At 40.0% G+C, this 15,508-nt stretch overlaps 1 protein-coding gene across 3 annotated transcripts in view; it reads right to left on the bottom strand.

The window, feature by feature from the left end:
- ETNK1 (ethanolamine kinase 1) overlaps nt 1–579 on the bottom strand; it is a 64,409-nt gene extending 63,830 nt beyond the window's left edge. The window contains exon 1 of one of the 3 annotated variants that reach the window (XR_002515581.2): nt 68–508. Coding sequence is in view for 2 of the 3 variants with exons in the window: in XM_003906110.5 (XP_003906159.1) it covers nt 68–490 (423 nt within the window). In the remaining variant the exon portion in view is untranslated. Of the gene's footprint in view, nt 1–67 lie in introns of all 3 variants that reach the window. The other 2 variants (XM_003906110.5, XM_021922109.2) reach the window with 2 other exon arrangements.
- Between the last annotated feature and the right edge of the window lie 14,929 nt (nt 580–15,508).

Genomic DNA, 15,508 nt, shown 5'->3' with positions numbered 1-15,508 from the left:
TTGTGGTGAGGACCCCCACAGCCGCGTGAGGGACATAAGAGACCCAGAGCTGAGGTGTGGGCGTTACCTGCAGGGTCACCTCCTGGGGGTCCCAGTGAGGCCGCAGGTGTTGCAGGAGGCTCAGGGCTCCCTCCCGGCAGCGCTGCTCCTCCTGATCCTGAACGGTGACGTTCAGCTTGGGCACCTCCGGGGAGCCGGGAGGGACGTGGATGTAATTGGCCATGGCCCAGGCGACGGCGGAGACTACCACCACGACGACGGCGACGGCGACCACGAGAACGGCGGGCGCCGACAGACTGGTGGATCCTTCCGTCCCGGGGCGCCCTCGCGGGAGGGCTGGGGGCGCTCGGACGGGCGGGCGAGCGGCAGGAGAACGTCTGGAGGCGGCACTGTCGCCGATCCGGGTCTGGACAGCAGCTGAACTGAGCCCGGGCCGCTCTCGGGAAAAATTCCTGTTGTCGGCGCTCGACCGCGGGCGGCCGCGGAGCATGCCGGGGCTGGCCTGACGCTGGCGTCACGCGCGGGGCGGGGCCTGCGCTGCGTCAGGGGGCGGAGGCGGGGTTTCTCGCCTTCCGTCACAATGGAACCGCTGTAGCGCGATGGACTTGTAGGCCTGCGATTAGCACACACCCATCCCTGGGAACTGCTGGTCTGGAAAGCGGGGCTGCTTCTCCGGGATGAGCCCGAGCCCTCTCAAGCCCCTCAAGGCATTGAAGCTTTAGCTCACCTGATCCGAAAGATCGTGGGCATCCGGGCTCGAGTTAAAGACTGAATTTTTGTGGGAAGCAAGGGACACGTTCTAAAATAACCCTAGGATCACTCTCCGAACTTGTGCTGAGTCTAGGCAAGCAGTGTTACTCAGTCGCCTTGATCTTGGAGCTGCTGTGTACTGGGGACCTCACACTAGCCTGGTTAACTGTATTCCCATTAGAGTACACGGGATCGCAGTACTCGGGACAAGCTGAGTTCGGGTATTTGGGTAAGACAACTGCAACACTTAAGTTATTTGTGGAGTAAGATGTTCGACCATACAGAGAATAATTCGAAGCTGGGGAGAACAGGTTAGAGTCTGGTATATAGAAGAAAGGGAAGGAAAGGAATAGTTTTGAAGCTCAACACTAGAACAACCCGATGTCCGTGCCAGGGTACCTCGAGTGGGCCATGAAATCTTGCGTCTCAGTGCCTTACAGGGAATGGTAGAAACTGGATAAGCTACAAGTAAAGTATTGGGGCCTCCTAATTTTCCTTTTTGATGGAGGAAAACGGTCTGGGATTCCCTGCAGCACTTAGTACTTGGTGAATACGTTTGTTAGTAGTAAATAAAACCCTTAACTGGACTGAGTTTCATTAACATTCAAAATGTTTAATTACTTCACCAGCATTAAGTTTACATCCTGATTGTTAAAGAAAGAACCTACTTACCTTTGTAATTCGCAAAGTAATTACTTCACCTATAACGGTAAACTTCCTAAACTAAAAAGAGTGGTGGAAATGGAGCTTTATAAAACAGCAAAGAAGTTGATTTAACATTTTTCAAATTTAGTGGGTTTTTTTGCTTGCTTTTTAAATTTGTTTTGAGACGGAGCCTCACTCTGCATCCAGGCTGGAGTGCAATGGTGCGATCTCGGCCCACTGCAACCTGCGCCTCCCGGGTGTAAGCGATTCTCCCGCCTCAGCCTCACGAGTAGCGAGTAGCTGGGATTACAGGTGCGTGCCACCACGCCCAACAAATTTTTGTATTTTTAGTAGAGACGGGTTTCACCACGTTGGCCAGGCTGGTCTCGAACTCCTGACCTCAGGTGATCCACCCACCTCGGCCTACCAAAGCGCTGGGGATTATAGGCAGGGCGCGATGCCTCGCTGGCATGAGCCACCGCGCCCTGCCAGATTTAGGCATAATTTTCTACTAGGAACATTAAGAGTGTGTGTTCCTTCCACTTGGGGGAGAAATCGTAAATATACTAATACTTTCACATTGCAGATAATATCCCTTGCATTTTTGTATAAAATGTATTTTTATTAAGCAGTTGACATTTTAAGAATTTTAAAACTTTAAGAATTGTAAAATAATTTAATTTAAAATTATGTTGCAAACTGCACTGGTTTGTAATGGTAAATAAGAGTCCATTAACAAGTAGAAGAAAAAGAAAAACAACTGTTAGGTACCTGAGAAAAAAAGTAACAAAAATGTACAGGATCCATGGATAAAATTAATGGAGAAATGAACCATATTCATAAATGAGAAAAGATTAATATAAAGGACTCAATTTTCCCTGAACTAATCAGTACATATAATGCAGTTCCAGTTAAAATCTCAAAAGGGTTTTTTTACTGAACTTGTTAAAATGACATTGAAATTCATATCAAAAGTTAAGGTCCAAGAAAAGTGCTGTAATTGGGGAGAGAGGAATGGGGACAGGTAAGATGAGGGAATATATTGGGAGGACCAATCCTACCAGGATGTATTATATATTGGTTTAGGTATGGGCACATAAGCTACTAGAACATAATGAAGTCCCAGAACAAAACCCATGCACATATGAGAACTTTGTATATAACAAAAGTACCATTACAAATTAATGAGAAAGTCCAGACTGATCAATGAACCGAAGTGGTACAGTTGCTTTTTGTATGAGAAAAAAATTTTGATCCCTCCCTCTTATTAGGCATAAAAATTAATTTGGGGAAGATTAAAAACCTAAATGTTAAAAGCAAAACTTTAAAAATGTGCAAGAAATATCAATTCTTATCAACCTAATCTACGGATTTAATTCTAATCACCCCAGGTTATGTCGTAGATATCAGCAAACCAGTTCTAATGTTTACATGCAAAGTCACAAGAGCCAGAGTAGCCAACACAATATTAAAGAAAAACAAAGTCAGAAAACAGACTTGAAGACAGTATAGCTGGGTGCAGTGGCTCATGCCTGTAATCCCAGCACTTTCGGAAGCTGAGGCGGGAGGTTCACTTGAGCCCAGGAGTTCAAGGCCAGCCTGGGCAACACAGTGAGACCTCATCTCTCCAAAAAAAACTTAATTAGCCAGGTGTGGTGGTGCACACCTGTAGTCACAGCTACTCAGAGGCTGAGACAGGAGGATTGCCTGAGCCCAAGAGATTCAGTCTGCAGTGAGCCATGATCAAGTTACTGCACCCAAGCCTGGGCAACAGAACGAGACCTTGTCTAAAAAAAGAAAAAAATAATAGTATACATTCCAGTAATCAAGACAGTGTAGTATTGAGGCCAAGCCGAGTGGATCACTTGGGGTCAGTAGTTTGAGACCAGCCTGGCCAACATGGTGAAACACTGTCTCTACTAAAAATATAAAACTTAGCTGGGCGTGGTGGCAGGCACCTGTAATCCCAGCTACTTGGGAGGCTGAGGCCGGAGAATCACTTGAACCTGGGAGGTGGAGGTTGCAATGAACCAAGATCACACCACTGCACTTCAGCCTAGGTAATAGAGTGAGACTCTGTCTCAAAAAAAAAGAAAAGAAAAGAAAAGAAAAGAAAAAAAGACATGTAGTACAGTGTAGTATTCTCAAAAGAATAGATAAATAGATCTATGAAACAAAATAGAGTCCAGAAATAGATCCACACAAATACCGTCAACTAATATTTAACAAAGGAAAAAGGCAATTCAAATTTTGAATAAATGGTGCCAGAACAACTGGATATACACTTGCAAAAAAAAAAAAAAAAAGAATCCAGACACAGACCTTACACCTTTCACAAAAAGTAATTTAAAATGGATCGTAGACATAAATATAAAACACAAAACTATACAACTCTTAGAAAGCAACGTAACAGAACATCTAGGTGACTCTGGGTTTGGCAGTTACTCTTTAGATGCAACATCAAAAGCGCAACCCATGAAAGAAAACTGGTAACTTGTACTTCATTAAAATTAAAAACTTTTGCTCTGCAAAAGATAGTTAAGAGAATGAAAAGAGAAGCCACAGACTGGAAAAAAAATGTTTGCAAAACATATTCAATAGAAGACTTCTATTCAAACTATACAAAGTACTCTTTAAACTTAACAATAGAAAAACCCAATTTTAAAATGGGCAAAAGATCAGAACAGATATCTCACCAAGAAGATATACAGATGGCACAAAAGCATATGAAAACATATTCAATATCTAAACAATGAGATACTATTACGTATCTATTGGAATAGCTGAAATCCAAAACACAACCAACCAAATGCTATGAAGATGTGAAGAGGAACTATCATCGCTGGTAGGATGCAAAATGGTACGGTCACTTTGGAAGACAGTCTGGCAGATTCTTACGGAGTTAAACATAGTCTTACCATACAATCTAGCAGTCATGTTCCTTGGTACCTACCCAGATGACCTGAAAACTTATGTCCACACAGAAACTTGCACACTAATGTTTCTAGCACCTTTATTCATAACTGTCAAAAATTGGAGCAACCAAGAAAATAGATGAATGTACAATAAAAACTGCTACATCCATAAAATGGAACATTATTGAATGATGAAAAGAAATGTAGGATCAAGTCACAAGAAGGGAAGAATGGAGCATAGGAGATTTTTAGGGCAATGAAACTATTCTATATGATATTATAATGGTGGATGCATGACATTATAAATTAGTCAAAACTCACGGAACTATGCAATACAAAGAGTGAACCTGAATATAAATTGTGGACTTTAGTTCATATTTGTATTTTTGTCAGTCAACATACTCCCTTGCTGTAGTAGTTAATAAATGTAAATGAATAAAACAGTCCGAAAATATAGAATCAGATTTCTATGATTGTAAGTTAGAGAAGGATTCCTAAACAGACTCATAAAGCACGTACTATGAGGAAAAAGGATTGATAAATTTGAAAACATTAAAATTTGAAACCTCATGACTGAAAATACCATGAAGATAAATGACAAGCCATAAAAAGATAAGATATTTGCAATGTGTATGATCAAAAAAGTATTTATATTCAGGATACTACTAATAAATAAGGAAGTTAATCACCCAGTAGAATAACTGGCAAACAAATAGCAGTTTGAAGAAAAGGAAATCCAAATAGCCAATAAACTTTTGAAACGGTACCTCCCTAATTGTAATGTCTAATAATAAGATAATGTAAATTAGAATAATAATGAGATACCATTTCACACCCATTAGATTGGAAAAATTTTGAAGTCTGATAATGCCAAGTATACATTTCTTGTGGAGAAGTATATTTATTTGTAAAAACTTTGGAAAACAATTTTGCAAATTTTTATAAAGTTAATGGTAGACATTCTTTACCATCTAGCGGTTTCAATTCCAGGTAGATGCGAAAATCCTATACCATGTACATGATAAAGTGTGTACAAGAATGTTCACTGCTGTCTTGCTCCTTGTATTGCTAAAAACTGGCAGCAGTCTAACTGTCCCACAATACGAAAATGATTAGGTGGATGGATAGTTAGATCAACAGATCATTAGATGTTAGAGAGATAGGAATATATTATGACAGAATAAAGATGGCAAATGGAACATATGCATCTACTTATGCACATATTCAGGAGGCAACAGCGGTCCTAGAAGTCGAAATTCAAGCAATAGTTCTGGAAACCCAACAGCCCTTCTGGTTAGTTGAGTTCTCTGTCTCTTCTCTCCACCTGTTTTTACCTATCTTCTGTTTCTAATTGTCTGGTTTTGCTTCCTCATGATTTCTGTGTACTGGCTTCTTTTCATGTGGCTTCCTATCATTTAGATCTTACTCAAAAGTTGTTCTCTCCATGGAGGGGCATTTCCATCCATCACTTCCCTTATCACAACGACCTGTTTTATTTTTTATATATCATAAAACAATGGGAGTTACCTTGGAATCAATGTATTCACTTTTTTTTTCCCAGCAAAGCAGCAAAAGTTTATTAAGCATAGTAACACTCCCAGAGAGGGGAGAGTGCGCTGACCTCTGTGAAATGAGATCAGCTAAAATCAGTGTATGTTTTATTTACCTTTTTAGTGTCCCTCTTACGTATTAGAATGTTAGTGCCAGCAAAGCAGAGCCACAGCTTGTCTATTGCCACATTTCCACTGCCTACAATAGTGCCTAGAACATAAAAAGATAATAAATGCTTAAGTCCACCTAATTAGTCCTGAAACTGTGCCAGTCTCACATAAGAATAGCACTCAGCCAGGGGCTGTATCCGCTTAACTCATTATGCTGAAATCACCTGCCTGATCGTTTCCTAGGCCACTGGCCAGCCCACTAGTTATCTTTGAGTCTGGAAAAAAATCTTAGCTACAGGGTGTCAGTAAAATATTCCAGCATCTTGCAACACAGGTTGAGAGAATATAACATAGCTATTAAGATGTGACATTATTTTGAAGTATACAACACATTTAATAGTCCCTTTCCCATACTTCACATGGCATTGGGACCCTCCAATACCTGGAATGTCCTGCCTCCTATGTCTGCTTCTTACACCCTCACTCATCCTTCAAAGCTTAACTCTCCAGCAATCTTCTTCATGGAGCTTATCTGGATTTTCCTAGTCCAAATTTACTTCTCCCTCTCATATATCTGTTAAAACACCTACAAAATTCTGCCTTATGACACCCACATTGTAGATTTAAGTCATAATGATTATACCACATATAAAAGACTAGAAAAGCTGTTTCTAACTTGTTACATAATGAGCATTTGTCTGAGGGAATGAAAGGATCACTGAATATAAACCCAGGGGTGCTCTGGTTGTTACGTGACAAGGGTCTGGATTCAGACCCCAAGAGAGGGTTCTTGGATCTCATGCAAGAAATAATTCAGGGCGAATCCACAGTGCAAAGTGAAAGGAAGTTTATTAAGAAAGTAAAGGAATAAAAGAACAGCTACTCTATAGACAGAGCAGCCCCAGGGGCTGCAGATTGCCTATTTTTATGGTTATTTTTTGATGGTACGCTAAACAAGGGGTAGATTATTCATGCCTCCTCTTTTTAGACCACATAGGGTAACTTCCTGACATTGTCATGGAATTTGTAAACTGTCATGGTGCTGGTGGGAATGTAGCAGTGAGGACAATCAGAGGTCACTCTCATCACCATTTTGGTTTTGGTGGGTTTAGGCTGGCTCCTTTACTGCAACCTGTTTAATCAGCCATCCCTCTTGTTTTTTCTGAGCAGCAGTCAGAGATCACTGGTTGATTTACAGGAATAAGCAGGGCTGGCCTAAATTGCAGAAAGAAAAACAGCAGATGAGACTACAATTTAATAGCAAGTATACCATAGTTACTGAAACATAATCTCTCTCCAGTTTCCCATTGCTACTAAAGACAAATTATGGTAAGACCAATTTGCTTTATTATACTTGGCTTGATTATTTGTGTAAAGTGCAGCAAGAATCATAATTTGCCATACAGGCTTTTTCATTGGCTTTGATGGAAATTTGTTCCATAAGGAATCTCAGATAACACTTTTTTAGAGCCAAGTCCTGCCATGGGTTTGTACCCTCAAATACCCAAGTTGAGTAAATTCCGTTCCTCTTGGGGTCCCAAGATAACTTGGGGCTTCTGGACCTGAGAAAAAGTGACATTCTTTACTTACCACAGGTAGAAAACCTGTACAAGGGACTGTGTAGGCAAAGTATGAGGCCAGTTCCCCAAAGGGCTTTCATTGGTTTTACAAGTCAAGTTTGACTCCTTAAAGGAAAGCACACCATTCCAGTTAAAGCCTTGGTAAAATAACCAATTTCTCCAATTGCGTCCTGTTGCAAAAGAAAACTGATTCTTATTGCACTTATGTAAATAACCACACTTAACTTATTGCCATAAGTTAAGAATACTCACAAATAGTCTCCAAATTCTGGAGAAATCAGATAGAGAGAAACAAATATGTTCCAAATGTTATTCACAGCAGTATAGTTTACTCAATTGCTACAAGCTGTAAATAGCTCGAAAGAAAAGTTTTCTTGAATCTGGGAAAAAAAACAAAGGATCAGCAATGTTTTAAGCAAAAAGTCACAAAGATTACTTATGCTTTTTATTGATTCTGGTTATTTAGTTAACTCCTGTTTTGCTTGATATTCATGAACACTTTAGCTGTCTGTGACAGTTCTGAAAGTTGTTTCCTCTATTCTAATGTCACAATTTTCAAAGTGTCAGAAACCTGCATATAAGAATGTCTGTTAGAGTTCTATAGCTGATTATAAACCAGCTTCTATGGAGAGTTAAAACAAGACAAAAATTGTCTGTGGATGACGAAACGTCTTAGGACAGCCACAGTCACAATTGACAAAGGAATTTTGGTTACCTCTCTGGCACAAAATGATTTTATGTAACAATATAATTACTCATAACATACACTAAGCCATATTAGAATTACAGAAGTTTCCCATAATTTTGGAACATATATTAATAACACATTTACAGCCCAAAGAAAACCAAACACCATTTCATATTTGATAATGCTTCCTATGTAATTTATTTTTCTTGAGACGGAGTCTCGCTCTGTCGTCCAGGCTGGAGTGCAGTGGCGCAATCTTGACTCACTGCAAGCTCTGCCTCCTGGGTTCACACCATTCTCCCACCTCAGCCTCCCAAGTAGCTGGGACTACAGGCACCCGCCACCATGCCTGGCTAACTTTTTTGTAGTTTTTGGTAGAGACGGGGTTTCACTGTATTAACCAGGATGGTCTCGATCTCCTGACCTCACGATCCACCCATCTCGGCCTCCCAACGTGCTGGGATTACAGGCATGAGCCACCGCGCCTGGCCCTACATAACTTTTATACCAAATAAGCCAAATGTCACTGTTGCACTAGTGCATTATTGATGTCAAACCCAATTCTTAATGAAACCTTATCAATAAATGTATTTAATTTTTATCAGTTTGACCAAAGGTAAGATTTTCATAAACCTTTTATAACCCTTTACAATTTTTGTTAAAGAGCAGATCATAAGCAGGGTTTTGCTTTAAGAAAAACCTGTTAGGCCAGGCATGGTGGCTCACACCTGTAATCCCAGCACTTTGGCAGGCTGAGGTGAGTGGATTGCCTGACGTCAGGAGTTTGAGACCAGCCTGACCAACACAATGAAATCCCATCTCTACTAAAAATACAAAAATTAGCTGGACATGGTGGTATGCACCTGTAAACTCAGCTACTTGGGAGGCTGTGACAGGAGAATCACTTGAACCCAGGAAGCTGAGGTTGCAGTGAGCCTAGATCACACCATTGTACTCCAGCCTGGGCAACAGATCAAGACTCTGCCTCAAAAAAAAAAAAAAAAAAAAGGGAAAACCTGTTGTGCTTTTATTCCAGTGGTTAATTTGCAGAAAAACTGAATAATATCCCTTTAACTTTAGCCAATGTCCACACAGAATCTGTTTTACGGGTTAATTTTTCATAAACCATTAGACATTTTTCCTTTCTTAAACAATCCTTTAACACTTTAGGCAGAAAAAAATCTACCTTCCCATGACTTCTTATACTCTTTCACCAAAAACACATTTTACTTTCTTTACACACCTTGCATGTAAAGTTGTTTCTTTGTAGTTTTAATTACATGTTATAATGTTAACTTTTAGCAACTTCTATTTTTGGTGAAAACCTTGGTAAATCTGAGATTTTAATTATGTACTAAGTGTGGATCCTACTCTAAGACACACCAGGCAGAAGTACATATAAGAGCTGACTCTCCAGCATAGCTAGGGGGTGTGGCTAATTCTACATGTTCCCAGGCCTTACCTTCCTTAAGCAGGCAAGTTGTATAGTAAGAGTCATGGTAGCATTGTATGAAGCATTTAGAAGGCCTAACAACCTTTGAATTGTACATTTCTTGCATAAATTTCCTCCACAAATCCTTTCAAGACTTACACAGACTATCTGAGACATTCTTGAACTTTCTGACTTGCCCTAAACATCAATAGTCATTTTACTTTAAGACAAGAATTGGCCATACAAGATCATTTCTCATATAAAATCTTTTTTTATAATTTTCTTTGTATAGCTAGGGTGCATGGTGAATTCCACATGTCCCCAGACCTTATCTAGAATCTAATGGCTTTAAGATAGGTAAATTGAACAATTTTCAAGCAGTTTATGACCTTAAAGCATTTAGTAAACTTATTATCTGACCTGCATAATTTAGACCGAATATCTTTACTTACCAATAATTTTTAAAACTACCTTGGCCAGGCACGGTGGCTCATGCCTGTAATCTCAGCACTTTGGGAGACTGAGGAGGGTGGATCACAAGGTCTGGAGTTCAAGACCATCCTGGCCAACATGGTGAAACCCCATCTCTACTAAAAATACAAAAAATGAGCTGGGCATGGTGGCATGCACCTGTAGTCCCAGCTACTTGGGAGGCTGAGGCAGGAGAATCACTTGAACCCAGGAGGCGGAGGTTGCAGTGAGCCCAGATTGCACCACTGCACTCCAGGCTGGTGACAGAATGAGACTCCATCTTAAAAAAATAAAACAGAACTATCTTTAGTTCCCAAAGATTACTTAAGTCACATGACTAAAAGTCATTACACTTTTTTACTTTTCTGATAAAATATTAAGCTCTTATTATTTTTCAATTAAGCTATTTCATATGTAAATATAACAAACATAATACATATAAATACATAGACAGAAGATACAAGATCATCCCCTAGGCCAGGAATTGAAGCCTGAATCCAGGCCACCATTGTGAAAAGAGAAAGCATGACCACATGGTTACAAGGTCAAGTTCCCAAGGGCATAACTGACCATAGAGAAACTTCATCCAGTTTACACACACACACACACACACACACACACACACACACACACACACACAGAAAGCGGGGCGGGGGAGAGAGAGAGAGAGAAACCAGAAATCTGACTGGTAAGAAATTCTTATCCTTTTGCTGGCATTACAGGCTTCTGGATTCCCTTTCCCCGAGCAGCCCTAGTGACCCAGCTGGCTGTACACAGCCCCAAGGGCCAAGCCACAACACAAAGGAAAATTATCTTTTTCTGTTCTGGCCAGAGCAAAATACATGTGACAAAACGTAGACATTAGCCACTCTGCTTAGCACCCATTATTAAACTTGAAAGGCTTAAACTTGCCCCTGGTTGGGCCCCATCATGGTTAATCCAACCTCTGATCAGGAATTTCAACATGTGGTCTCTGGGCAAGATGGTCACCCTGAATAATAGAAAAGATAAGAAAGAGAAAGGAGAGAAAGAAAAGCATTGCCTGTGGCAGGGTGGGGAAGGCAAAATGATCAGGGAGGCCAGAGAAAGACCCACCCATTGCATCGACACTGAAAAGGTCAGACGGCTGCTGCCAGTCAAGCAGGGATCTTTTCCAGCAATCCTATCAGCTTTCAAGTTTTGCCTTTTGGGGAGGAAAATGCTCCCCATGTCACCCAATCCTGTACATGCCTAATCCTAGCACCCACAGGTCTCAGCAGAGTGCAAGGCAGATTAATCCAAAGAAAATAGCAGTTAACAACCCATAGTGCCGAAGCTGTCCTTGGCCAAGAGGAACTTTATCAGGAGGGGCCTCTAATTCCCTAAATCTTAGAAGACCTCTAATCCCCTTCTAAGTTGGGCCTCTAACCCAAGGCCAGTCAAGCATCCTTGCCTTTTATTAAGAGGGGCCTCTAACCCACTCTGTCTTAGGAGAGACTATAACTCCACTAACTTGGGCCTGTAACAAGCCCATTCTTTATCTGGGTACCATACCACTTACCCAAAGTCGTCCAATCAGTGTTGCAGTCTATTTCCTTCAGGTTGGGGGAGGTTTCTTTAGTATTGTCCCTTCACGATTGGCCAGAAAGATGCTACAGGACCCCAACACTTACCCAAAGGTAGCTGTTGGGTCCGGGTTTCTACACTATGGTCCCTCCTGTGGTCACTAGAAATATGTTATAGGACAGGGGTCTGGATTCAGGCCCCAAAAGAGGGTTCTTGGATCTTGTGCAAGAAAGAATTGAGGGCGAATCTGCAGTGTAAAGTGAAAGAAGGTTAATTAAGAAAGTCAAGGAATTAAAGAACAACTACTTGATAGAGCAGCCCCAAGGGCTGCCGGTTGCCCATTTTTATGGTTATTTCTTGATGATATGCTAAACAAAGGGTGGATTATTCATGCCTCCCCTTTTTAGACCATATAAAGTAGCTTCCTGATGTTGCCATGGCATTTGTAAACTGCTATGGTGCCGATGGGAGGGTGGCAGTGAGGACGACCAGAGGTCACTCTTGTCACCATTTTGGTTTTGGTGGGTTTAGGCCAGCTCCTTTACTGCAACCTATTTTATCAGCAAGGTCTTTATGATCTGTATTTTGTGCCAACCTCCTATTTCATCCTGTGACTTAGAATGCCTTAACCATCTGGGAATGCAGCCCAGCAGGTGTTAGCCTCATTTTACCCAGCTCCTATTCAAGATGGAGTTGTTCTGCTTCATATGCTTCTGACATGGTCATAAATGTTTTAATTACAATGGGATTAGATTTAGTTACCAGAGTGTTGCAGGAAGTCAGGGACCCTGAACAGAGGGGTTGGAGCCATGGCAGAGGAACATAAATTGTGAAGATTTCATTTTAAGATGGACATTTTATCAGTTCCCAAATAATACTTTTATAATTTCTTATGCCTGTCTTTAATCTCTTAATCCTGTTATCTTCGTAAGCTGAGGATGTATGTCACCTCAGGACCACTGTGATAATTGTGTCACTTGTACAAATTGATTATAAAACGTGTGTTGGAGCAATAGGAAACCAGTGCACCTTGAAAAAGAACAGAATAACAGCAATTTTTATGGAACAAGGTAAGACAACCATAAGGTCTGACTGCCTGCAGGGTTGGGCAAAAAGAGCCGTATTTTTCTTCTTGCAGAGAGCCTATAAATGGATGTGCAAGTAGGAGAGATACCGCTAAATGATTTTCCTAGCAAAGAATGTTAATATTAATACCCTGGGAAAGGAATGCGTTCCTGGGGGGAGGTCTATAAATGACCACTCTGGGAATGTCTGTCTTGTGCAGTTGAGATAAGGACTGAGATATGCCCTGGTCTCCTGCAGAACCCTCAGGCTTACTAAGGTGGGGAGAAACTCTGCCTTGGTAAATTTGAGGTCAGACCGGTTCTCTGCTCTCGAACCCTGTTTTCTGTTGTTTAAGATGTTTACCAAGACAATACAGGCACTGCTGAGCATAGACCCTTATCAGTAGTTCTGCTTTTGCCCTTTGCCTTGTGATCTTTGTTGGACCCTTGTCAGTAGTTCTGCTTTTGCCCTTTGTCCTGTACCCTCCAAAGCATGTGATCTTTGTTTGACCCTTAGTAGTAGTTCTGCTTTTTGCCCTTTGAAGCATGTAATCTTTGTACCTCCTCCCTGTTCTTACACCCCCTCCCCTTTTTAAACCCTTAATAAAAACTTGCTGGTTTGAGTTTCAGGCAGGCATCATGGTCCTACCGATATGTGATGTCACCCCTGGCAGCCCAGCCGTCAAATTCCTCTCTTTATACTGTCTCTCTTTATTTCTCAGCCGGCCGACACTTACAGAAAATAGAAAGAACCTGCATTGAAATATTGGGGGTGGGTTCCCCCAATACAGAGTAACAACATAAAGAATTTGCAGAAGAAAATATTCTGTGAAACAAGATCATGTAGGCATGTCTAACAGCTAGATCATCCACCAAATTACAAACATGTTCAAAATCACTCTCACACACCTCATAGAAAATCAGTTAATTCATGTCATTGTAGAGAGAACTGAATATTCAGGAATTCAAAACATCTGTGATACCAGACTTCAAAGACATACATGCTTTGCCCCACCTTCCATGAAAGCAAGGGAAAAAGAAGGCCACTAAGGGCTGAGATTTTTAGAGATGCTACGTCAAAATGAGGCTGCCACTATTCTGCACTTTTCGACTTTAAGACAGAGTAAGGGATCTGGTCATCTATAAAACTGCTGCAGCAACCACATTAATCATCTAAGAAAGGCTTACTACTTACATGTGTGCTCAGTTGTAACACCTAATATTTAACTCTATACAACCTGCCTCTTGGTTCTTATTCTATCTTGTCTCTTTTTGTATTTCTAGAATCAGAAATTATAGAGTTATAAATTATAATTCTATTTCATACATAAGATTATCTCGAGAGCTGGAATTCTATCATTTTCCCTTTTATATCCTCAGCAGTCTTAAGACTGTGTTTACATATTGTAAATTATAATTGTGGGTTTAATTGAACAAAGAAACATACCAAACTGTCCCTAATTTTCATAATCTAAAATATATAAGGGAAAAATTGTAAACATCAGTATATGAGTAATGAAAAAGGATGTACCTTACAAATGTTAGATCACATCTTTAAGCCATAAATTGTGAGGTCAGCACAGGAATAAAGAGATCAATACAAAAAGAAAGATTCAAGGATATATGGTATGTAGAATGTAAAAAAGGCAATATTTTAACTCAGTAGGGGAAAGTTATTAAAAAATAATATTGAGGCTGGGCACAGTGGCTCACACCTGTAATCCAAACACTTTGAAAGGCTGAACAAGGGAGGATCTCTTGAGCCCAGGAGTTTGAGACCAGCCTGGGCAACAGAGTAAGACCCTGTCTCTACAAAAAAAAAAATAAATAAATTAGCCGAATGTGGCCATGGCACAAACCTAGAGTCCCAGCTACACAAGAGGCTGAGCCGGGAGGATTGCTTGAACCCAGGAGGTTGAAGCTGCAGTGAGCCAGCCTGGGTGACAGAGCAAGACCCTTTTTTAAAATAATAATGATAATGATAGATTACTTTTCACAGATTTTGGTAAAGTCGTTTCAGTAATCAATGTTATTTAAGTTGTAGTAATAAAAAATTCACAAGTGCTGATAAATACTTCATCATTATATAAATATCAAATATATGCATATATATTTGCATATATAAATGCAAACACATATATTCTAAAACTATATTTATACATATTTATATATTATGTATATATAATATATACATACATACATTCAGTATATATACATGTATATATATAATATATACACATACATAATATAACACGTATATGTTATGTATGTATATAATATATAAATATGTACATATATAAATATACGCATTTATAAATCTATATTTATGTAGTGACAAATACATGACTCTAAAGATGAAAAAACAGATACTTCGCTTGCTTAAATCCTGGAGGTTTCTTAATCCATTTTTCCTCAGGGCTTAGGTAATGATTGCCATTTAGTAGCCACTTAATTAATTGTTGAGTGATAAAACTGGTAACAGACTAAATATGTTCTGCGTTACAGTTTAAAATTTTTTTTTCAGACTCTATGCTGAATTGAATAATCAGCCTTTATTGTTTTACTACTATTCCAACTTTCCCCCAAATGAATGCAATCACTTTAACACCAATTCCTAAGTTAAACTTTTAATATCTTTACACCTATTTGGTTCTTCATAAGGAATGTTTTCAAAAATGTTTTGATATTTTGAAGAGAGGATTTCAGAGCAATTATGTACCCACAAACTACAAAAGGTTAATGCCAACTACTTGTGTG

The sequence above is a fragment of the Papio anubis genome, chromosome 9 (assembly GCF_008728515.1).
Source record: "Papio anubis isolate 15944 chromosome 9, Panubis1.0, whole genome shotgun sequence".
In the NCBI taxonomy this organism is placed as follows: domain Eukaryota; kingdom Metazoa; phylum Chordata; class Mammalia; order Primates; family Cercopithecidae; genus Papio; species Papio anubis.
The sequence above is the reverse complement of the archived record's forward strand: the minus strand, read 5'-3'. Positions and strand labels throughout refer to the sequence as shown.